This window comes from Lactuca serriola, chromosome 9, assembly GCF_051521515.1.
Source record: "Lactuca serriola cultivar US96UC23 chromosome 9, Lser_US96UC23_V15, whole genome shotgun sequence".
In the NCBI taxonomy this organism is placed as follows: Eukaryota; Viridiplantae; Streptophyta; class Magnoliopsida; order Asterales; family Asteraceae; genus Lactuca; species Lactuca serriola.
The window spans coordinates 176,771,261-176,795,435 of record NC_136416.1 but is presented as its reverse complement, the minus strand read 5'-3'; the positions used below and the strand labels follow the sequence as shown (position 1 = coordinate 176,795,435).

The 24,175-nt window shown below is 39.4% G+C and overlaps 1 protein-coding gene across 1 annotated transcript; it reads left to right on the top strand.

Annotated features, from left to right (window-relative positions):
* Positions 1 to 13,594: 13,594 nt before the first annotated feature.
* On the top strand, positions 13,595 to 15,564 carry LOC145076944 (14-3-3 protein 9). The gene is made up of 7 exons (XM_079022739.1): positions 13,595 to 13,753; positions 14,276 to 14,582; positions 14,657 to 14,744; positions 14,821 to 14,930; positions 15,003 to 15,151; positions 15,242 to 15,288; positions 15,401 to 15,564. The coding sequence occupies exons 1-7, from the start codon at positions 13,681 to 13,683 to the stop codon at positions 15,401 to 15,403; spliced, it is 777 nt and encodes a 258-aa protein (XP_078878865.1). The 5' UTR covers positions 13,595 to 13,680; the 3' UTR covers positions 15,404 to 15,564.
* Positions 15,565 to 24,175: the final 8,611 nt, after the last annotated feature.

Genomic DNA, 24,175 nt, shown 5'->3' with positions numbered 1-24,175 from the left:
ATGTGATTCTGGGAATACTCTAAATAAATTGTATTGAAAACCTTTTTGTAATAATTTAATGAAATCGGGTTGTTTTTGAAAAGTTTAAATTGGTTGGAATTTTTCGGTCGTTACAGCAGGTTTCCTCCTTCGACCATGACAACCGAGGATTACTAACACTACACCGTAGGGTGTGGGTGCCGTACCACAGGGGTGTGCGCCATGTTCTGATGGAGGAGGCACACAAATCTCAATTCTCCATTCATTCCGGGGCGACGAAGATGTATAGGGATCTTTGTCTGGACTATTGGTGGCCCTGCATGAAGCGGGATGTGGCATGGTACGTGGAGCGGTGCTTGACCTGTAGGAAGGTCAAGGCCGAGCATCAGAGACCTCATGGCAAGATGCAGCCGTTGGATATTCCGTTGTGGAAATGGGAAGACATCACCATGGATTTTATTACAAAGCTTCCCAGGACCGCACGAGGAGTGGATTCGATTTGGGTCATCGTCGATCGATTGACCAAGAGCGCCCATTTTATTCCGATTCAGGAGAGCATTTCGGCCGAAAAGTTGGCCGACATCTATATCAAGGAGGTGGTGGCACGACATGGGGTGCCAGTATTGGTGATTTCAGACAGGGATGTGCGTTTCACTTCCAGCTTTTGGAAGAAGCTTCATGACGAGCTGGGTACTCGTCTGCATTTTAGCACCGCCTTTCACCCACAGACGGATGGTCAGAATGAGCGGACCATCCAGACCCTTGAGGATATGTTGCGAGCATGCGTGTTAGACTTCGGAGGTAGTTGGGATACCTACCTTCCATTGGCAGAGTTCTCCTATAACAATAGTTATCATGCGAGCATTGACTGTCCTCCCTTCGAGATGCTATACGAGAGGAAGTGCAGGACCCCGATATGTTGGGGTGAGGTTGGCCAGAGGGTAATGGGGAGCACTGAGGTAGTGCTCAAGACGACAGAGAAGATTCAGCAGGTCCGAAGCAGACTTCAGACTGCTCAGAGTCGGCAGAAAAGCTATGTCGATAAGCGCCGATCAAACCTGGAGTTCCAGGTCGGGGATATGGTTCTTTTGAAGGTGTCGCCATGGAAGGGCATTATCCAATTCAGGAAACGGGGCAAGTTGGGCCCCAGGTACATTGGACCATTCAGGGTTGTAGCTCGGGTGGGCAAGGTGGCGTATAGGCTGGATCTGCCAGCCGAACTCAGTCATATACACAACACTTTCCATGTTTCTCAGCTGCGAAAGTGCCTGGTGGACGACTCAGCAGTGGTGCCCTTGGAGGACATTCAGGTTGATGGCAGCCTGAATTACATCGAGCGGCCTGTGGCAATCCTCGACCGGAAGTCGAAGGATTTGAGGAACAAGAGGGTGGAGCTTGTGAATGTGAAATGGCAGCACCGGAAGGGCTCGGAATGGACTTGGGAGCCGATGGACGAGATGAGGGAGCATTACCCAGAGCTTTTTCAGGATCGAGTGGCAGACTTCGAGGATGAAGTCTAAAATAAGTGGGGGAGATTTGTAAAATCTGGTATGTTTTCTTCAGTCTATGTATTTTCTCTCGGACTCGACGTGTTGGAGGATCAACTCGTCAAGTAGGGTCATGGTCGCGGGCATTTTAAGTGACCGACTCCACGAGTCGGGAGACTGACTCAGCGAGTAGGTGCTGGATAAGTGAAACCCTAAATCTGATGGTTGCGCCCTATATAAACAACTTAACTCAGCCTCCCTTGTCCCTAACACTCTCTTGAAAGCTTCATATCGAACCTTAGCCATTTGTGTGTGAGTTAAGGCCACTTTTGGTGCTCTTGTGTGGATTTTAAAGCTTAGAAGGAAGAAAGGAGCTTGGAAATCGAGTTGGGGCTTGTAGATCCGGGGATCTTACTTCATTTTCAGCAGCTTCAAGGTATAATGCCCCTGTCTTGACTCATCTATGTGTTTATTCATCTTTAACTTGGGATCTCTTTGGATTTCTAAGTCATATTTCGGATTTGGAAGTGTTGAGTGGGTTTTGACTTCACATCTGGACCTTAAGGGGGGTCTCATGGCATAAAGGTGCCAACTTTAGGGCCATGAGAGCCCACGCACATTGTAGGACACTTTATATGGATTTTTGAGCTAAAAACCCCATGCATGTGCATCAAGTTTGGAACTTTACGTATAAAATGGACATTAGGAGGCCAGATCTATGGTTTTGGTGTGTTAGATTTCATTTAAATCGATTGTATGGAATTGGTCAAGGTTGGACTCGGCGAGTTGTTTTTGGCACTCGACGAGTCGGTGACCATTATGCACCAAACCCTTTCTGTGAATGGGTAAGTGTTAGGAAGGAAGTCCCTTGTTGGTTTAGACGCGAAAAGGGACATGGAAGCCATGGGACTCGGCGAGTAGTATGAGCAGACTCGGCGAGTCCATAGCAATCTTCCAATCTCTAAAGATGGACTCGACGAGTTGTTCATACAACTCGGCGAGTCATAGACTGGACATGTTCTTATGTTGGAGATGAACTTTGACGAGCTCATGAAGGAACTCAGCGAGTCGAATGAAGATGGTCCCGATGTTATGATTGAAGGAGAAACCGTCGAGTTCTTTCTAGACTCAACGAGTGGGTTGGGGTTTGGGTCGGATTAGAGAAGCATGGACTTGACGAGTTGGTAGGCCAACTCGGCGAGTTAGGTCAACTGAATGTTGACTTTGACCAATGTTGAATTTGACTTGGACTTGGTTGGGGGTAAAACAGTCATTTTACCCTAAGAGTAGATATCAACTCTGACTGAGCATTTTGTGGGGATTGTAGCCGGAGGATTTCCGGAGTGGCAGCAGGCAGAGACTTCCCACACAGTTTGACAGCAGCTACTTGATGGAGGTGAGTTACCTTCCAGTAGCGGTGGGTCTATGGTCACAATGTCGGCCCATCAGTAGGAGTTGAATGATTAGATGATTGTCTTTGTGATATCGTCTAGGTTTGCTACTACCTGATACGTTATGCTAGCATGATATGTTATATGTGACAGTAGTAGGGTTCGGTTGTTATGACCGAAGGGTAAGTCAGACACCTTAGATATGTCTGATAATATGTGTCGATATGTTTATATGTGGCATGATATGTTATATGTGATAGCGGTAGTAGGAGGGGAATAGTCCCCAAGTTCGGTTGTTAGGACCGAAGGGTAGTTCGGACACCCCAGATATGTATGATAGTATGTTTATGTTATGATATATGTGATAGTAGCAGTAAGGGGTGGAATAGTCCCCGAGGGTCGGTTGTTAGGACCGATGGGTAGATCAGCACCCCAGAGTGGCTTGACATGGGTAGGACGGCACCCCAGAATGGCCGCATGGGTAGGTCGGTGCCCCAGAATGACCGTACGGGTAGGTTGGCACCCTAGAACGGCCGTACCGGGTAGGTCGGGCACCCCAGAATTGCCCGACAGTATGTATGATATGTGATTGTGTGGTATGTGGTACGATAGGGGAACTCACTAAGCTTCGTGCTTACAGTTTACAGTTTTGGTTTCAGGTACCTCTTCAGCGAAGGGGAAGGAGCTGGCGCGGTAGCGGCACATCATACACACACTCTTTGTTTTCTGCACTATGGATATTCTGGGATTGTACTCTGACATGTTATTATTTTGTGACTTGGGTTTTCAGACATGATACATTGTTTTATGAGACGATGTAATTTCACAGTATTTTCTCATGAACGTTTTTATGAATCAGTTAATTTAAAAAGAAATTTTTGGACTTAAAATTTGGGTCATTACAAGTTGGTATCAAAGCCCTGGTTTGAGGGATTCGGGCACAACCTTGAGGGAGACTGGACTCAAATCGAGGGATTAAAAGATTTTTACAAAAAAAATGGTTTCCTAAAAGCTAAGATAAAAGATTTCTGAGAAAGAACAAAGTGTGTGATATGCGCGACCGGCCGGGCTCAAGTAAGTATTCCCCAAAGTACTCATACAAGTTTATATTATGTTTATCAGTTTCAGTAGAAAAGCATGCTAGAATAGGACTGAGGATCTAGGAATGATGCCTTATGTGCCTGCTTTATGTGCTTCAGCTTATGAGAATTGCATGCTAGTATTGAGTATGCAGTAATAGGATAGCCTGTTTAGGTTATGCCTGGTAGTATGAGCTCAACATCGTATGCTAGTACAATTTCTCATTATGAGAACAAATTTGCTTGAGTAGTTTTCCTGCGTCCGAATCCTGTTTGCTTTGTTCTTGGTGGGACTCTGAACGATGGGAGTTAGCCATTAGGTAAATACGTCACGTCACATGTGATCAGGGTTGAATAATCCCAAAGTGTTGGATTTGGCCCTATTATGCAGCTCTCGTTTGGGTCTAACCGTTGTAGGCATGAGTCTTTTACTCGAAGGATTATCCGAGCCTTATTACATGTGATGGTATTCAGGTTAGGGATGAGAATTTGGCCCGAAAACCCGAACCGAACCGAAAACCGTATCGAACCGAACCGAATTAGACCCGAATAAGCAATTCGATTCGGTTTTCGGGTAATTAAATAAGTCTTATTCGGTTTTCGGGTTATTCGGTCCGGGTTACCCGAATAAGGGCTTATTCGGTCCAAATGGACCGAACCGAATATGAAAAGTCATATTTTTTTTCCACCTGCACGATTGCTTATCCGGTCTTGTGTTCTATCAATCATTACCCAAAATACCCACGTAATGTTTAATGTTTAACTTATATACTTATAGATAGTTTTTTAGGTGTTTTGGATGTTTAATGTTTAGTATTTAATATGTTGCTTAATAACTATATCTTAAGATTGTGGTGGTTGGATTTTACATTTTATATATCAAGAATAGTTAATCCGTGTTATTCGTGCTTATCATAAGCTACAAAATTCATACAAAATACAATATGTATAATCATATTGTAAATGTTATTTGGGTTATTCGGCTCCTTAATCATCTTGTACATGTTATTTGGGTTATTCGGGTCGGAACCGAACCGAACCGAATAATACCCTAACCGAACCGAACCTGTATTGCTTATTTGGTTCGGTTTTCGGTTCATACAATTACCCTTATTCGGTTTTCGGTTTATTCGGGTTCGGGTCGGTTCCGACCCGAATAACATCCCTAATTCAGGTAATGGCTAATTGGCATTACGAGGAGGCCTTTAGCAGCTGAGGACCGGATTTGGTGGAGTTAGAGATTACTCTAGGGTGAGCCTAGGATGAGGACATCAGAGCTCAGCAAGGAAAAAGGGACTTGGTGGAGTCAAGGCAGTCCTTGAGGAAGGTACAGATAGATGTGGAAGGTAGTATGGGCCCGTACTACTGAAAGCAGAGGATCCATACCCGAATTGAGGAAGGCTGAGGCAAGATCGGGGAACTTGTAGTGGATGTGATCCCTCTTGATGCATCAGTATCAGTAACGGTTGTCATTATGTATTGCAGAATGGTGGTACTACGACAGAGGCCAGTAGTTGGTAGCTCAGGAGAGGGATCGGGTTCGGGTTCAGGCTCTGAACCAGTGGATGAGAGGCTACGCGAGTTCATCGCGTCTGAGATCACCAAAGGCATCCTTGATGCGACCCCGACCATATTCGGGTCGATCAAGGAAGGGACTGTCGAGCTGATGGAGGATCGCCTTAGGGCGTTCAGGAGTGACATGGCAACCAGCCAGTCGGGGTCCCGCACACTATCCTTTAAGGACTTCAGGGGCAATGGTGCACCAGATTTCCATGGGGCGAAGGATCCCATCGCTGCCAGACGATGGATTGCGGACATCGAGTCCGCGCAGCTGACCAACTTCTGCCCCGAGGGGTCGAAGGTGAGATATGCAGCAGAGTGTTTGAGAGACAGAGCTAGAGACTGTTGGGAGTCTGTTAGTGACTCATTGGGAGGAGGTCCACGCAACGCCCGATGTCGTGGCTGGTATGTATTCTTTCATTTATTTATGCTGATTTATGAGATATTGTGCTTATATTACGATATGCGTAGATACTTTTCTTGTGAGTTATGTACCTGCTTTGGTGTTATTTGACTCGGGTGCGAGTCGTTCTTTTGTGTCTTTAACGTTTAGTCAGCACATCAGTACCCAACGGGAAGCATTGAGTCGACCTCTACGAGTTTCCATAGCTGACGAGCGAGCGGTGTATGCCACTGATGTGATTCGAGGATGTGTACTCGAGATTTTCAGCGTTGAGTTTCCGATTGATTTGGTCCCGAATGCGATGGGAGATGTCTGTGTCATCGAGGGCATGGACTGGTTGAGCAGGTTTGGAGCAGTTATCGACTGCGAGTGACAGCTGGTGACCATACGAGACCCTTGTGGGGGAGTTCTTACGGTTTATGGCGAGGGTACCCATTCTGGGTCAGCATTTTGTTCGGCTGCCAGAGCGAGGCAGAGTTTATAGCAGGGCTGCAGTGGGTTTGTAGCCTATGTGATGGATACATGAGTGGCCGCTGAGAGTCCGAGCTCGATTGATGATGTTCCGATAGTGCGCGATTTCCCGTATGTTTTTCCCGAGGAGTTGTCGGGTGTGCCTCCCGAGAGGCGGGTAGAGTTCCGCATCGATTTGGTTCTGGGGGCAGTGCCTATCGCCAAGGTGCCTTATCACCTTGCGCCGCCAGAGATGTATGAGTTATCCTCGCAGCTTCAGTAGCTGCTGAGGAAGGGGTTTATTAGACCGAGTAGCTCACCGTGGGGAGCGCCAATCCTTTTTGTCAAGAAAAAGGATGGTTCCCACCGGATGTGCATTGATTACCGGGAGTTGAACAAGTTGACGGTCAAGAACCGTTACCCATTACCGAGGATCGACGATTTGTTCGATCAGTTGCAGGGAGCGTCTTGGTTCTCCAAGATTGATCTGAGGTCTGGATATCATCAAACGAGAGTGCGTGATGAGGATATCCAGAAAACAATGTTCAGGACTCGTTATGGGCATTACGAGTTCGTGGTGATGCCTTTCGGGCTCACCAATGCACCGGCGGCGTTCATGGATCTCATGAACAGGGTGTGCAGACCGATGTTGGATCATTCGGTGATCGTGTTCATTGATGATATATTGGTGTATTCGAGATCCAGAGAGTAGCATGAGGAGCATTTGAGGGAGATCCTCGGAGTTCTGAGATCGGAGAGGTTTTACGCCAAATTCTCCAAGTGCGATTTCTGGTTACGAGAGGTCCAGTTCCTAGGACACTTCGTCAACCAGAATGGGGTATTGGTCGATCCGGCCAAGATTGAGGCGGTTATGAGGTGGGAGGTGCCGAGATCACCCACCGAGATAAGGAGTTTTCTTGGGTTGGCTAGTTATTATCGGAGATTTATCAGTGATTTCTCCAAGATCGCCGTGCCACTCACTAGGTTGACCCGGAAGGGTGTTGTTTTTTCATGGGGTCCAGAGCAGCAGACCTCGTTTGAGACACTTCGCCAGAGATTATGCGAATCCCCTGTGTTAGCCCTCCCGGAAGGGATGGAGGATTTTGTGGTGTACTGTGACACATCGATATCGGGGTTGGGTGTAGTACTTATGCAGAGGGGGCATGTGATAGCGTATGCATCAAGGCAGCTGAAGCCTCATGAGACGAGGTATCCCACCCACGATCTGGAGTTGGGAGCAGTGGTGTTCGCCCTCAAGATCTGGCGTCACTATTTGTATGGGGTTCAATGTACCATATACACAGACCACAAAAGCTTGAAGTATTTGATGGATCATCCCAATATGAACATGCGCCATAGGAGATGGTTGGACGTGGTAAAGGATTACGATTGTGAGATCATGTACCACCCGGGCAAAGTTAATGTTGTAGTTGATGCCCTGAGTCGTAGGGCGGAGAGTGCCCCGATTCGAGACATTTGTATGAGGTTGATGGTGATGAATCTGGTGTGGGACACCATTCGGGAGGCCCAGGCAGAGGCTGTGAGACCGGAGAACCGTAAGAGAGAGCAGGTGATCGGGTAGATATCCGAGTTCGTTACCGATAGCCATGGGCTTATGACCGTTCAGGGACGGATTTGGGTGTTGTATGCAGGCGGGGCACGTGCCAAATTGATGGAGGAGGCGCATAGATCGAGATTTTCGATCCATCCCAAGGCCACTAAGATGTATTTGGACTTGAAAAGAGAGTATTGGTGGCCCTGTATGAAGAGGGATGTTGCGTGGTTCGTTGAGAGGTGCTTGACCTGTCGTAGGGTTAAGGCCGAGCACCAGCGTCCACATGGCAAGTTGCAGCCACTTGAGGTTCCCCAATGGAAGTGGGAACAAATTTCTATGGATTTCATCACCAAATTGCTGAGGACCACGAGGGGTGTCGATGCAATTTGGGCGATCGTCGATCGGATGACGAAGAGCGCTCACTTTCTTGCTATTAGTGAGAGCTCTTCCGCTGAGAGGCTGGCAGAACTGTATGTAAGGGAGGTGGTATCGTGGCATGGAGTTCCGATCTCGATTGAGTCAGACCGAGATGTATGTTTCACTTCTAGAATCTGGAAGAAGTTCCATGAGGAGTTGGGCACGAGGCTGCATTTCAGTACCGCCTACCACCCACAGACGGAAGGGCAGAGTGAGCGGAAGATCCAGACGCTCGAGGACATGCTCCGAGCATGTATGTTGGACTTCGGAGGAAGTTGGGACACGCACTTGCCGTTGGCTGAGTTTTCCTATAACAACAGCCACCATTCGAGTATCGGTATGCCTCCCTTTGAGTTGTTGTATGGGAGGAGGTGTCGGACTCCCATCTGTTGGGGAGAGGTCGGGCAGCGAGTGTTGGGTAGCACTGAGTTAGTGCTTCAGACGATAGAGCGGATACATCAGGTCAGGTAGAGGTTGTTGACAACTCAAAGTCGCCAGAAGAGTTACGTGGATAGGCGACGATCCGAGCTCGAGTTTCAGGTCGGAGATTTTGTACTCCAGAAGGTGTCTCCTTGGAAAGAAGTGATCCGATACAGGAAGAGGGGCAAGTTGGGGCCCTGGTACATCGGTCCATTCATAGTGTCCGCGAGGGTGGGCAAGGTAGCATATCGTTTAGAGCTACCTGCGAAGCTGAGCCAGATTCATGATACTTTCCACGTGTCTCAGCTAAGGAAGTGTATAGCCGACGAGTCGGCAGTGGTACCGCTGGAGGATATTCAGGTGGATGCGAGCCTGAATTATCTTGAGAGACCGATCGCGATATTGGACCGGAAGATCAAGGTTCTGAGGAACAAGGAGGTGCCTCTGGTTCAGGTCCAGTGGCAACATCGGAGAGGGTCCGAGCTGACTTTGGAGCCGGAGTCAAAGATGCGGGAGTAGCATCCGGAGTTGTTTGCGGCATGAGACTTCGAGGGCGAAGTCTGGTTCTAGTGGGGGAGAATTGTAACATCCCAAATTCAGGTGCGTCTCTTAAACCCTTCTCCTTTTCCCAAGTTGTCAAGTTAAGCCCCTAAAGTGAAATGTTAAGGCAAATGAGTACGCTGCGCGTACTCGCACACTTAAGTTGGACGCAGACTCGCCTAGGTACGCTGGGCGTAGCGGGCCCAGATGTAAACCCTAATTTGTGACTTGTGCACTATAAAAGGAATGCTAAGGCCTTATCCTCAGCCACCATTTCAGAGAGTGAAACCCCAATAGAAAGTCATCCTTCGTTTCTAGCTTGTGTGTTTGTGTTCTAGGCTTCAAAGTACCATTTCAAGGTGGTGAAAGAGAAGAGGAGATCATTTTGGGAGCTAGAAGTTGGTTGACAAGAGTAGATCCGAGTTTTTCAGAGGTTGGAGCTTCTTTCTGAGGTAAAAAGCTCAAAACTTTCCTTGTCATTTGTGCTTTGTGCTTCTTGGACCAATTTCTAGGGTTTTTGGTCCCAAGGTGGAGACTTTATGAGCAAATGGTCTCCATTGGCCTAGATCTACCATATTTCAGGATTATAAGAGTTGAATGTTCATAAAAATACAATCTTGGACGTGAATATTGAGCCATGCATGAGATCTAGACCTTTTGAGGAAGAAGGAAAGGTGTTAGAGTGATTAGGGACCTTTACATCCATGTAAAGGCTTAAAGGTTCCGACTTTATGGAATAAGAGGCTTAGGGAAAGTCAAATCTGAAAGTTGAATGAGTGTCTTAACCGTTTAAGACCAAAATCCAAGAAAAGGCTGAAATTGAGACTTACGCCGGGCATAACTCTCAGTACGCGCAACGTAAGGGGTTGAGACCCCGATTATGGTTCGCCGGCATACGCCCCGCGTACAGAGAAGGTACGCGCCGCGTACTGCCTCCTGTTGACTTTCGTTGACTTTTAGGGTTTTGGTCAACCATTGGACTTTTGGGTCAGGGAGGGGTAAAATGGTCTTTTACCCTTCTATAGGATTGTAGGAGTGGATTTAATCTAGCCTTTAGAGCCATTATTTATTTAAGAGTGTTGTTTATGTGATTAGACGGGGGCTAGCTCAGTGTGTTCGTGTGCGAGATTATCCGAGATACCCGAGGTGAGTATTCTCACTATACATTACCTAGAGTGGTATTTATGTGTAGACTGAAGGGTCTTGTATGCTATGTGTATGTATGAGATTATGTGCATTTTGTTGTATGTATGCCATATGTTGTATATACCGGACCGGAGGGTCCAACGATATAGAACGAATCGAAGGGTCCAACGATACAGACTGGAACAAAGGGTCCAACGAGCTATGACCGGACCAGAGGGTCCAACGAGCTACGGGACTAGAGGGTCCCGCTAAGACACATCGACCGGAGGGTCGTACCGTAGCCTTGAGTGGCGAATGTGTTGTATGTGGTATTTTGGGGAACTCACTAAGCCTTTGTGCTTACAGTGTTTGTGTTATGTGTTTCAGGTACCAATGAGGATCGCGGGAAGGCGCCGACATGATCAGTACACACTATTGGAGTTTCATACATTTGATCTTGGGATGTGATTTTATGGATTTTTTATGTGATACATTGAGAATTGAGAATCTTTATGAATGAAATTACATTATTAAAAAGTGAAAAATTGTTTTGAAATTTACGTTGTTACACCTCAAGCCCTCAACCGATCTATCCCGAAAAATAGGTGTTACAGTCGTGCCCTCTTGATAGGTCGAAGGTTAGGTCTTTAATGAGGTGGTTAGCGGTTGAGATCATTAATTTGTAACATCCGGATTTCCAGGTATTATATTTTATCATTTTATTTTTGAGAAATAGAGAGGGACTCGACGAGTTGAGTCGTAGACTCATCGAGTAGGACCGTGTTTGTTGACTGGATTAATGAACGGACTCGACGAGTCCGCGCTATGGATTGAAACCCTAATTCTCAGGGTCTGTGCCCTATTTAAAGGCCTTTATGGCCTCCATTTGCGGCTACCAGTCCAGAGAGAGATACCCTAGCGATTGTGAGCGAGTTGTGAGAGAGTTTGAGCCTTTTTGATCATTTTTGGTGTGATTTTGCAAAGGAGAAAGTGTTTCCAGCAAGGGAGGTCAAGAGGATTGCATTTCAGTGGATTTTCAGCTTGGATCTTCAAGTTTGAGGTAGCTATTCGATCCTATCCTTCTGTTTTGCTTAAGAGCATTGAATTTAGGGTTTTCTATACCCTTTTATGGCTTGTTTAGTTGAGTATAGTGTCCCATTGAGTGCTAAACTTTAGATCTGGACCTTTTGAGGTCCAGAGAGCCTGAAACATGCTGCTTTTTGTGGTTCTATGGAGGAAATGGACATAGGTTGCCATGTTAGAAGGAATTTCACCAAAATAAGCCTTGGGAGCATTGCATGTGTAGCAAGATCCGACCTTTACGTGTTTATTGGTCATGGGGAAGTCAGATCTATAGATTAGAGAAGCAGATCTGACCTCAGGAGGTCAGATGTGTGTTGTCATGGGAGGAACTCGCCGAGCCTATAAGAGACTCGATGAGTCGAGTCGAGTTGCCCCGCGATTCGCGACCCGTGATAACCCGTTGAATGTAGGGTTGACTCAGCGAGTCGAGTGAGGACCAGGGGCGAAGAGGACACGCATGTACTCGCCGAGTCACACGAGTGCACTCGACGAATTGGGTCAAAGTTTGACCGTTGACTTTTGTTGACTTTTAGGGTTTAGTCAGTGTTTGGACTTATGAGCCATTAGAGGGGTAGAATGGTATTTTACCCTTCTTAGAGAACTTATGGAGAGGGGTTAGCCTAGCCTTTAGAAGTTGTATTAATTAGAGTAATTATTCATGTGATTAGGCGGAGGCTAGTGCAATATTTCAGAGTTCGAGGTTTACCGAGTTACCCGAGGTGAGTCTTCTCACTATATTTTACCTAGAGTGGTAATTAGAGTTATGTGACAGAGTATGTTGTATGCTATTACATGACGTGATATCTATGTGATTTTGTGCTATATGTGATTCAAAGTTTATAGAGTTAGGACCGAACGGTCCATAGAGTTAGGACCAGAGGGTCCAAAGAGTTATGGGATTGGAGGGTCCCACTGAGACACTTTGACCAGAGGGTCATACGAAGTTATAGCCTCGAGTGGCTAATATGTGTTGCATGTGGTATTTTGGGGAACTTACTAAGCATTTATGCTTACAGTGTTGTGTTATGTGTTTCAGGTACCAGTGAGGATCGCGGGAAGACGCCGACACATGAGGAGTTTTTATACATTATGATATTGGGTTGTGTTTCTTTGGATTGATTTGTGATACAATGAGATTTTTATAATATTATGAATGAAAGTATGCTTTTAAAAATGTGAAAAATTGTTTGAACATTTACGGTGTTACATAATTGCAGGTAACTAGCCCTTTTTAATTCGTTAGGTTTATGTTATTTTCTCGTTATGTTTGGATAGTCGTAATTTTCTCATACGAACTCCGTTTTCGACACTTTTTATATCCACAGGTTCGTATTCACGTCTACTATCATTTACATTACTTTGGCTAAAAAATAATATATTTTCATTTTCATTTGTATCAACATTAATTTATATTTTTATATATGAAAATTGTAAAATGATTAACTTAAACTCATGGGTATAACTAACATCCTCACCGTCCATATCTTTTTATAGTGTTTTCTCATTACTAATAAGACACTTTATCTCAGTTATAAAAATATCAACGGGATCCTTGACCATACAAAGAAGGCCCTCGAACTTTGGAAGATGTAAATGATCCTCTTAATGTCTTAGGAAGTAAGTTTGTGTTGTCTTGTTTATAACCCTCGTATATTACCTTTTAAATACATTTACTTTGTCTTTAATTTAATATTAATACAATATATCATTACCAATTTCTACCGACCGAACTTGCTGGTATCCAAATAAGTTGATACCAAGTATATTTGATACAACACTCATAACCAAAATTCATATACACTTATGGTTGATACAATATAGTTTGTGAAAAAAATACATCATATTGTGTCATGTTCACCCTATAATGCACCTCACGGGCCATGTTCACCCTGCAATGCACCTCAGTTATTTTCATTTTAGGACTTATCAATCCGAACATTTACCGTTACATCCATGGAAATTGCGAAAAGACGAAAAGTTTGAAGAAGAAAATATAATTCATGGCCATATTTATATTTCTAAAGGATTCATGCCTGAAATAGAAAAAAGGTAAAGTTTTGTGGTCAAAATGAATTTCCCCCAAATTTATTACACACACATAAAAAACCAGTCCACCGAGAATCTCTCCGCTTTCCACTCATTTCGACAAAGTAGAGAGAGAAATTAGTCGGTGTGCTTGAGATCGGCGGCCATGGCTTCTTCAACTGAACGTGAAAACTTCATCTATGTCGCCAAGCTTGCCGAGCAAGCCGAACGCTACGACGGTGATAACCTTTCTTGTTCTTTCCTTTTCTAGATCCGTTGTTTTAATCTTGATTCCGTATTTTGTCATCTAAATCTGATGTATACTTCCTGCCTACTTCGTAATCTAATTGGGGAAGTTTCGATTCTTAGCAAATTTGGTTGATGATTTGAGATTTTAATTAGGTTACACAATCTATAAGCAAGTTCTGTATACTACATTGGAGGACTTAACTCCTAAGTATTCTCATTAGATCTGTTCAAAAGTACATCGATAAGGTAGTGAAACTAGCATCTAGTGCTCAGTGGTTTAAAAGCGACATATAATAAAGTAGCGAAGCATTGCTATCTTAATCATAACCTGTCACCAGCTTAAAATCGATATAAATTCATACGAGTTTAGAGAAAAAAACACGAATTGCTATCAGATAAGGAAGCTAATCAATTGTTTGTGCTAAATTATATAATCATACATCTTAAACATATCGAAGTTCTAATTTATACCTAATTTCTTGCATCTAATCTTGTTAATGGTTTTTATACAGAAATGGTGGATGCTATGAAGAAGGTAGCAAAGTTGGATGTGGAACTAACTGTTGAAGAAAGGAACTTGCTCTCAGTTGGGTACAAGAATGTGGTGGGGTCACGAAGGGCATCATGGAGAATTTTGTCTTCCATTGAACAAAAAGAGGAATCAAGAGGCAATGAAGTGAATGTAAAACGGATTAAGGAATACAGACAAAAAGTTGAAACAGAGTTATCTGACATTTGTAGTGATATCATGGTTGTGATTGATGAACATCTCATTCCATCTTCTTCTGCTGGTGAATCCACTGTTTTCTACTACAAAATGTAAGCATAAATATAATATAATAAATATATAACCAATAAATTCAATTGGCTTAATGTTTATGATTTGATTACAGGAAAGGTGATTATTATAGGTATCTTGCAGAGTTCAAATCTGGTAATGATAAGAAAGAAGCAGCTGATCAGTCTTTGAAGGCTTATCAAGTAATCTAATAATCTATATCCTGTTTTCTTAATACTTAATTACTTACTTATTTATTTATTTTCTTGATGTTTGTAGTTGGCTTCAACTACTTCAGAAGCTGATTTATCTCCTACTCATCCTATTCGATTGGGTTTGGCTTTGAACTTTTCAGTGTTTTATTATGAGATTATGAACTCTCCTGAAAGGTATTTTGTTAATTTTTTGTTTTTGAATCTTGGATTTAGGGTTTTGAGTTTTTTGTTTTTATAACGAATCAGGGCATGCCACCTGGCGAAACAAGCTTTTGATGAAGCTATATCAGAGCTTGATTCCCTGAGTGAGGAATCCTACAAAGACAGCACTTTAATTATGCAGCTTCTGAGAGACAATCTCACTTTATGGACTTCTGATATTCCTGAAGATGGAGGTAATTTTGAAATAATTTTCATTTTCTTAAAATTAGAAAAAAAAAATACTTTTTAAATCATAACACACATCTGTATTTGTATATCTATAGATGACCAAAAAATGGAAATCACCAAATCTGGTGCAGAAGATGCTGAGGTAAGCAATCCTTAACCATTTAAATATTCTCTTTTTTAATTAAAATATTTTTAAAAAAATGAAAAATGTAATTAGTAAATTGATATATATATTTTTTACCAATTATGTGCAGTAAATTCATCGATTGGTGATGGGGTGAAAAGAAAGTATGATGTAATTTTATTTTGTAAGCTTGAATTTGAAGAATTGTTTTTTTTTTTTAGGTTGTGTTTTTAAATGGTTTTTGAGTCGTTTATTCATTTAGACATTTATCTATTAAGATTGATTGTTGTTTCATCTTAATGGTTCAGTTTGTGTCTTGATGATTTGCAAACTCGGGTAAATTAAATTAAATTACGATGCCTGATTAATTAGGAAATGGTTGAATTAGTATCAAACGATTTAATCATAAAGTATGATCATGAACTTTAATGAAACACCTTTGTGTATTTGGATAAAATAACCGGTAGTTAGGAGATAGGAGATGAAAGTTGTTTTTAATTTTGCCGAAGTGTTAAGAAAAAAAAAATAGTTTTTTAGCTTTTAAATATGTGAAATTAGATAAAAACCAAAAGGTAAAAGCTACAAAAAGCTAAAAAGTTATAAAAAGTAAGCTTTTGGATTAAGATTAAAGTGAAGAGCTTCTACTGTTGAATGAATTTTTTTTCGATTTTTAGCCATGTTTCTAGGCATAATTGCATGACATGATTTCATAATGTTTCTAGGCATATTTGCATGACATGATTTCATAATAATGTTTCTAGGCATAATTGCATGACATGATTTCATAATAGGGAAAATGATTTAAAATGGCGACCAATAACATAATAAATTTTGTTCTATAGGTCATTAAATATTAAATTTTTAATTGTATCCATTAAGGAAACTAATTTTTTATTTTGGTTTTAAAATACTTACGATTATGATTTTTATTGATTTTTATTGATTAAAATGAGAACGAATACTATCATTGTGTTTGTCACATGTAACCAAGCTTATAGTAATCGTTTTTCTCAAACCTCAATTGATAACCATTAGTAATGTTGTATTGTTTTGTGATCTTGACATTTTAACTGGTAAAAGTCAATAAAAACAAATCATTGGATATAATTAAAAGTTTAATGACCTAAAGAACAAATTTTGGGTTATTGGTTCTCATTTTAAGTCATTTTCCTTTTATAATATGACTTTGCCTATTACAAATTTTGGGTTATTGGCATGGTCACGTTTTTGTAATGCCGCCTTACAAAAACGAAGGTGGCGTTGCCCACAGTGAGCCCTCTAAACCAATTAAAGAAACAAGTAGGGATTCAATAAATTGATTAGCAATTTTCATTATAACCCTAACCGAATTGCATGAAAATTAAAACAATCAAATCATGAAAGTGGAAATCATGCAAATTTAAGTGTATTAAATATATACCTAAAAATCTCACGATACAATCTTGTACATAGGTAAATCATCAAACCAATCCAACCATCAACATGGTGGTTTAGCTTGTTAGGACATGTAGACCTCGAAAACTACAGTGTAACTAATGAGAAAGTAAACTTACCGACTTTTTTTTTTCTTCTTCACCTTTTTGTCATCCTATTATTGTCCAATATTATCCATTGCTTCATTTTCCAGTCTCTAGCATTCATACCCGTCAAAATTTATTTATTTATTATTATTATTTTGTCCTACCTTCCATTTGACATGCATCAAATTCATGTCAACAAACATAAAATAACACATTGAATCCATGAAAATATATGCAAATCCTATAGTGTCGTGAAATATGAGTTATATGATAGATATATACAAATGCAATGAAATACGATAAGAAACATGACAAACATATACATGAAAATGGTGCAAATGTTTAGTTGATTCTTGGCCAACCCTTGTTGTGATCATTACATGTAGGGGTGCAAACGAGTTAGACTATTAATAATTGGCTCGTTAAAGATCGACTTGAAATCGATTTTAAACGAGCCCAAACCGAACTCGAACTTAATATTAAGCTCTTTTATTAAACGAGCTCGAACCTATGTCACTAAGCTTTATTAGGCTCGCAAGCCTAAACAAGTCTATATATAATATAATTTATTATTATTTTTATATATTAAAATAAAAACTATCCGGGGAATTAGGATATTAATAAACGAGTTTGTTAACAAACTTGAACCAAATTTAAGCTTATTTAGGCACGTTAAAAAAAAATCGAGCGCGGGCCGAGCTTGTATAATTCTTTACGAGCTCGAGCCAAGCTCAGTACAAGAAAGCTTGAATCAAGTCGAGCTCGAGTCGGAGCCTCGTATAACTTAAACGAGTCTAAGCCTGACCATGCTCAGGCTCGGGCTCGGTTGGTTTGCAAATCTAGTTCCATGACACTAATACACATCCTACACTATCTTAAGAGGACATTGTTTCATAGTCTTAATTTCTCTTTTACTTCATCCGAAATCCTTTAAGGACAACCTAACACTATTTTGGATGGAGACTTAACATGAATAGTTTCTTCCATGCAGGCTATTGTATATCTTGGTATCGTAAAATCATTGACAACTCTATGAGTATTGAAACATATATCAAGCTTTAGCTACACTACTCAAGAGTTGATTCGTGCTTGTTGGCTTTCATTTATCATTGGGGCTCCCTATTCATCTCCTACTTCTCTATGGGCGTGACAATCAAAGTATTGTTCGGATTACTCACAATAATATTTTCCGTGAGCAAGACAAACACAAGTAGATTTTTCTTGAACAAACAAACACAAATATATTGATTGTCATTTTGTTCAACATGAGGTTCGTAAGACGATTCTTCTCCTTCCTATATCCACGATTGACTAGTTGGTCAACATATTCACCAAAACTCATATGTTCGATAATTTCAAAGTCCTGGCTCTCAAACTTAACATGTTATCCCTGACTTGAGTTATATATATATATATATATATATATATATATATATATATATATATATATATATATATATATATACACACACACAGAGAAAGAGAGAGCAGGGCCGGTCCAAGCATAACTGAGGCAAAAATAAAAAAAAGGCCCCTTATCACTAGTTATTCAAAGCCTACATTATTGCTTTCATATATACTTACACAATATAATATGGAAATATTATTAAAATACTTCATCTACCACCTTTTAAACTATTAAAAACTTTATAATAAATGCTTTTTTTTTTTTACCAATAAACCAAATTTAATTGATTTAAAATCATTGATTGAGTTATTGATTAACACACGTGCACAGACTGAGAATAAAAACTACCATGTTTAAAGCATTCAAGAATAGCAACATAGTTTGGGTGCAACACCAATAATAGCAACCAAGTATTGGTTTATCCATATAAAGTAACTACCCAAACCTTTGAAAATTTTGAGCATCTTCCAGTGATAGCGGGGCTTCAGTTGTGGGGGTATTTTGTCCAAAATAACCATTTTGATTTTTGAAGATCAGGGTCTATAAACCAAACATGCTTTTTCACTTGTGCACAAACAAATACAAAATTGAATTTACTTACATATTTTATTCAGTATTATTTGTAATCTAAGACTAATTGAGTAAAATTATATATACAACTGAACAAAACAAGTTATTACTTGGAACTTTGTAAGCATTATCGATTCTAACAACTATGTAGTCAAGTTCAAGTATCAAGCCATTATATAAGTCTTCACTCGAATAGCCAACTTTTGAGCCAAGACATGAATAATCTTTGTTTAGCTCACCTAAAATCTTTTAAACTAAAAGTATTTCATGGAAAAAAAACAATGTAAACATGATATGTACTAATGTACACGATCCATCACAAATTCACTTTAGTTTTTGATTAAAAAAAACTTGAATATCTTCATCCCGAGATCTGTCCCTCCCAGACTTTTTGTAGACCTACAAAAAACCTGGTGCCACTGTAGGCTGTAAGCTCTTGAGAGTTCAACGAAATAAGATTTGAAGTCTTACCTTTGTGGCCTTGCCTCTACGTGAAATCAAATTCGAGAGACAAATATGATTTTCTTGATTTGTATACTATCAATTTCTGAAGAAGGGAGAAGGGACCTTGATCGATGGAGTATAAATTCTTAGAAGATGGAGAATATGAGTATTCGCTAAAATAAGTTTGAAGTTTAATCAATTTTTGAATGGAAAAAAGGGATAATGTCACTGTAGCACAATGAACTTTTGTGATTTGTCCAATTTGACCAATAATGTTTTCTTTTCTTGCTCATAAGGTCATCTAACGTTTACTGTACATGTCAATTAGGTCATTATTGTTAGGCTTTAAGCATTCCTCAGTTAACTAGTTATCTAAATTACATGAATGCCCCCTATGGTTTAAATTTCTTTCGTAATTAGTCATTATCAGCCATGTTTTAAATCACTCAACTAAAACTACCACAATCCTGAAACTCTAGGCACCAAAGTGTAACATTGTCATTATTCTCCCCATTAAATCAGGTTGAAACACAAAGCATACCATTGGATTTCATAAGCACCAAACCAAATAATAGGCAAAATTTTCTTTGATGTTAGCACATACCATTGGATTTCATAACCTAAAATCCTTTACTGTTCATCCGACTTCGAAGCCCATATATTTCTTTAACTCATTTAATTCGATTTTCATATCAAGTCAAGCATCGGAGTTGATTTTGGCGATGCTTGGATTAGGAATCGAAAGGTCACTACAGTTTCAATATGGAGTTGAGTCGTTCGATCTGATTTTGACTAGTATTGTTGTTCACATCTTGATGTCGTGGATCTGTTAATGGAAATCGAATCTGTTCTTGAAGTTCAGTTAAGAGTTAAACACAGAAAGTCAAAATTGATGATTTTGAAAGTCTTTGATAATCGATGGTTGAAAGCGAACAGGGAATATATATTTGGAGTTGAAATCGACTTCGAATATCGATATGTTGATATCAATTTGATTTTGGATCTAATTGTTTTGATTTCGTGAATGAACAACATACAACGATTATTTTGACTTCGAAGGCTCGATTTGTGAAAAGTGAATGCTTAGAGTCGATAGTTAAAGTTTGATGTTGATTTTGATTTGTGAAAGTCAAATCATTGTGTTATGTATGTTATCCGATTGATTGGAGTTCGAATTGGTTTTCATTCCTGATTTGGGTTTCGTTTTGGGATCACGGTCAAACATCTTAGGGTCAGATAACCTGGTTTATTGTGTTGTATTTGTTATATGGTGTTAAAAGTCGATTGTATTGTGGTCAAGGGATGATGGAAATCGAAGAATTAAAGATGATAGTTTATTTGATTATCGACTTGGTTGTATCTGAAAAGTCAACGAATTAAAGTCAAAATTAAAGTTTCGACACTGAGAAGTGAACTGGGGTCGAAATTGGTTGTATGTAAATGTTTCAATTGATTTGATCGTGTACTGGGAATATACTTTTGGAGACGAAATCGACTTCAATTTTTGATGAATGATTGGCGAGTTTGATTGTTGTTGCTTATGAAATCCAATGGTAAGCTTCGTGTTTCAACAAGATTTAACGGAGAGAATAATGACAATGTTACACTTTGGTCCCTAGAGTTTCAGGATTGTGGTTGTTTTAGTCGAGTGATTTAAAACATGGCTGATAACGACCAATTACGAAAGAAATTTAAACCATAGGGGCCATTCGTGTAATTTAGATAACTAGTTAACGGAGGAATGGTTAAAAACTAACGATAATGACCTAATTGACATGTACAGTAAAAGTTAGACGACCTTATGAGCAAGAAAAAAACATAATTGGTCAAGTCGGACAAATCACAAAAGTTTATTGTGCTACAGTGACATTAAGCCCTAAAATCAAAAGTTAGCTTTTGGGAAGCGAGAAATCTTTTTGATTTATTGGATGGTAAAAAAGTTTGCTTTGAAAACTGAAAAGTCACTTTAGAAACTTATCATCAGAAAAATCAAAAGAATATTAAAAAAGTAAAGATGTAAGAATCGAACACAGGACATATAGCTTCTAACAACTATGAACAACCATCTCATCTAAAAGGACATTTAGTTTTTTTGTTGTCGATTATGTTTTATACTATCTATCTATATATATATATATATATATATATATATATATATATATATATATATATATATATATATACACACACACACAAACTAATCGTAACTCGAAGTTTGGGGCGGTCCCCCAGCTTGCCCACCCTCTAGAACCGATCGATCGAGAGAGAGAGAGAGAGAGAGAGAGAGAGAGAGAGAGAGAGAGAGAGAGAGAGGATAAATATCAATAATATAGGGACCGTTTTTGTATTTTTTAGTCTTTCTCTTATATAATTATGGTTATTTCCCTTTTAAAAAAATAATATTTTTTCAAAATAGCTAACACAAAACCAATATTCTATTTGAACCATTAACCTTTGGTTGAAGGACATCTATTTGTCAACCTCTGATCAGAGGCGGACCTTAGTGGGAGCCTGGGATAGCCCGTACTATCCCTTAAATTTTTTTGTACGTACACTGATTTTTTTGGTCTAGTGCAAATTTATGTGTGTTATCTTTGACATTTTGTTTTGGGTTCACCACTACCCCAATGTCGCTATGGCAAAGTCTCTTTGGTACGCTATAATCTTTTGGGTTTGTTCATTACAAAATCAAGCTTCCTGCTTTTGGCCTCCTCTCAACATCACAATTCACAATCAATTATTGAATCCTATAAAATATGAGCCAATCATCATGATTTTATAGTGGTGGATACGCAATGCAATGGTAGGTTTTACAATGTCATTTGATTGAAAAGCATTTCCTTAAAAAACCGACAATGGTGATGGGTTCCAAAAGGATAACTAAAAGACCAAGTTTTTTTTTTCCTAAAATTAGTATCTTTGGTATCTTTGGATGGAGATGGGTTATGGTTTTGATTCATTTAATTATTTTCCAAACTTACTATTAAAAGTTTTGGCAAAAATAGAGTTTGCTTGTGGATGTAGTTAACTTAGAGTTTGCTTGTCAATGTACTCAACTTAAACCAACTCTTATATTGGTGGCGAAAATGATATATATATATATATATATATATATATATATATATATATATATATATATATATATATATATATATATATATATATATATATATATATATATATATATATATATATATATATATATATAAAGAATTGAAGATTAAAATCGGTCAAAAGTAGTTGCACACATATTTAACCATACAAACATTATAAATTGATCATTAAAGTTATAATAGCTTTTGTAATGATATTAAAAAGCCAAATAATCCATCTTAATTAAAGAAAAATACAAATGAAGAACTTAATAAATTAAAGAGTAAATCACACATAAAATTAGTCTAATTTCATTTTAAAGAATATATTAAAAAAATCAATATTTATTTATATATCTTTTTACAAGCAAGTTGGTTAATTACTAACACGTCAATATTTATTTTATAGATATAAGATATCATATATGATTATAAAGATATAATATAGTACTTTAAATATCGAGTTTGAAATATACACAAAATGAGAGACATAACTCAATTGGTTCCGATGTGAAATTTTAAAATTTGAACGAATAATACATCTAGTTCGAGTCTAGTAATCGCGATGTGAGGGGTTCCTCTGTCACATAATACTCCTTTGGCGTAAGTAGGCATGACCCGATTAGATTTGGTAGATATTTACTTTTTGAGATATTCTTATGTTGGTGATTTTATCACCAAATATATTTTAGTGTAATGGAGTTAACAAGTGTTTCAAGAATAATGTTTTAGTTATAATACAAGTTAGGAGGTGTAGGAGTGCACATTTGTATTTACTAAACATTGTTAGTACCGAACCCTAATCTACTGTGTCAAGTCGGGGTTCGGGGACTAATTTGTTATTCTAAAAGATGTAAACTGTTCTCGTTATCCATTGAATGGATAAATCCGGGAAAACAACGACTCAATTGAAACACAGAAAAACCGCGAAAACGCTTTCTTCTTCATCTTCTTCTAAAATTGAATATGATTTTGTGCCTAAAATTAGAATTGCTGCATCAGGAATTATCCTAAGTTTGGATTTCGTGATACCCAAGGCATATAGGGTCGAAATATCAAACAAGGAAAGTGATTACACGATTCCTGTTTTGTTATCCAGATTTCCATAACTCTATTTCGATTTCCCAACACTTTATAATAATTGATTGCATATATGTTTATTTTACATTTAACCTTAATTTGTAACGCATTGAAATGCAACATATACAGCAGTCAGCACAATCGTTTTTGTAGGGTGTACGTTGAAGGAAAGATTGGGCTTAATCCACTTAGCATAAACCGGTAATAGTTGATGGTTTTTTACTTTTCTTGCACGGAATGTATGACATTTGGGGCCATTCCCTTCCTTCCTATATTAATCTAAATAATGTTTTTCTTTTTTGAACGGCTAAAATATATAAATATAAGAGACCAGCGGGAAAAGCTGGAAAATAAAATACAGCACAAATGTTAAGTAAAATAATAGAAATAATAATAGTACTAACTCTATTAGGCTTATTAAACAATCCCAAAACAAAGGGGTTTTGGGGAGCACCAAACCTTTGTGATTCATCATATCCACCCTTTTGAGCATAAGAGCATCGGCTTCATTTTTTGGATTCCATGTGTGCGATAATAGGCATCACCTACTAAATCCTCCCCCCACCAACATGAAGTAGTGACACACTTAGCAGCTTGTATATGGTCTGTCATAACTCTAGGCACCACAACCAAGAGTAATTGTTGTACCTTTAGACATGTGAAAGGAAATTCAAACACACACACACACACCAACACACCTAATGTATATTCTTCTCCATATTATCCCAAGAACAAAACAAGCACCACCATGCTAAAAATGTCAAGAGTGCAACTATCCTTAAATTTATGGT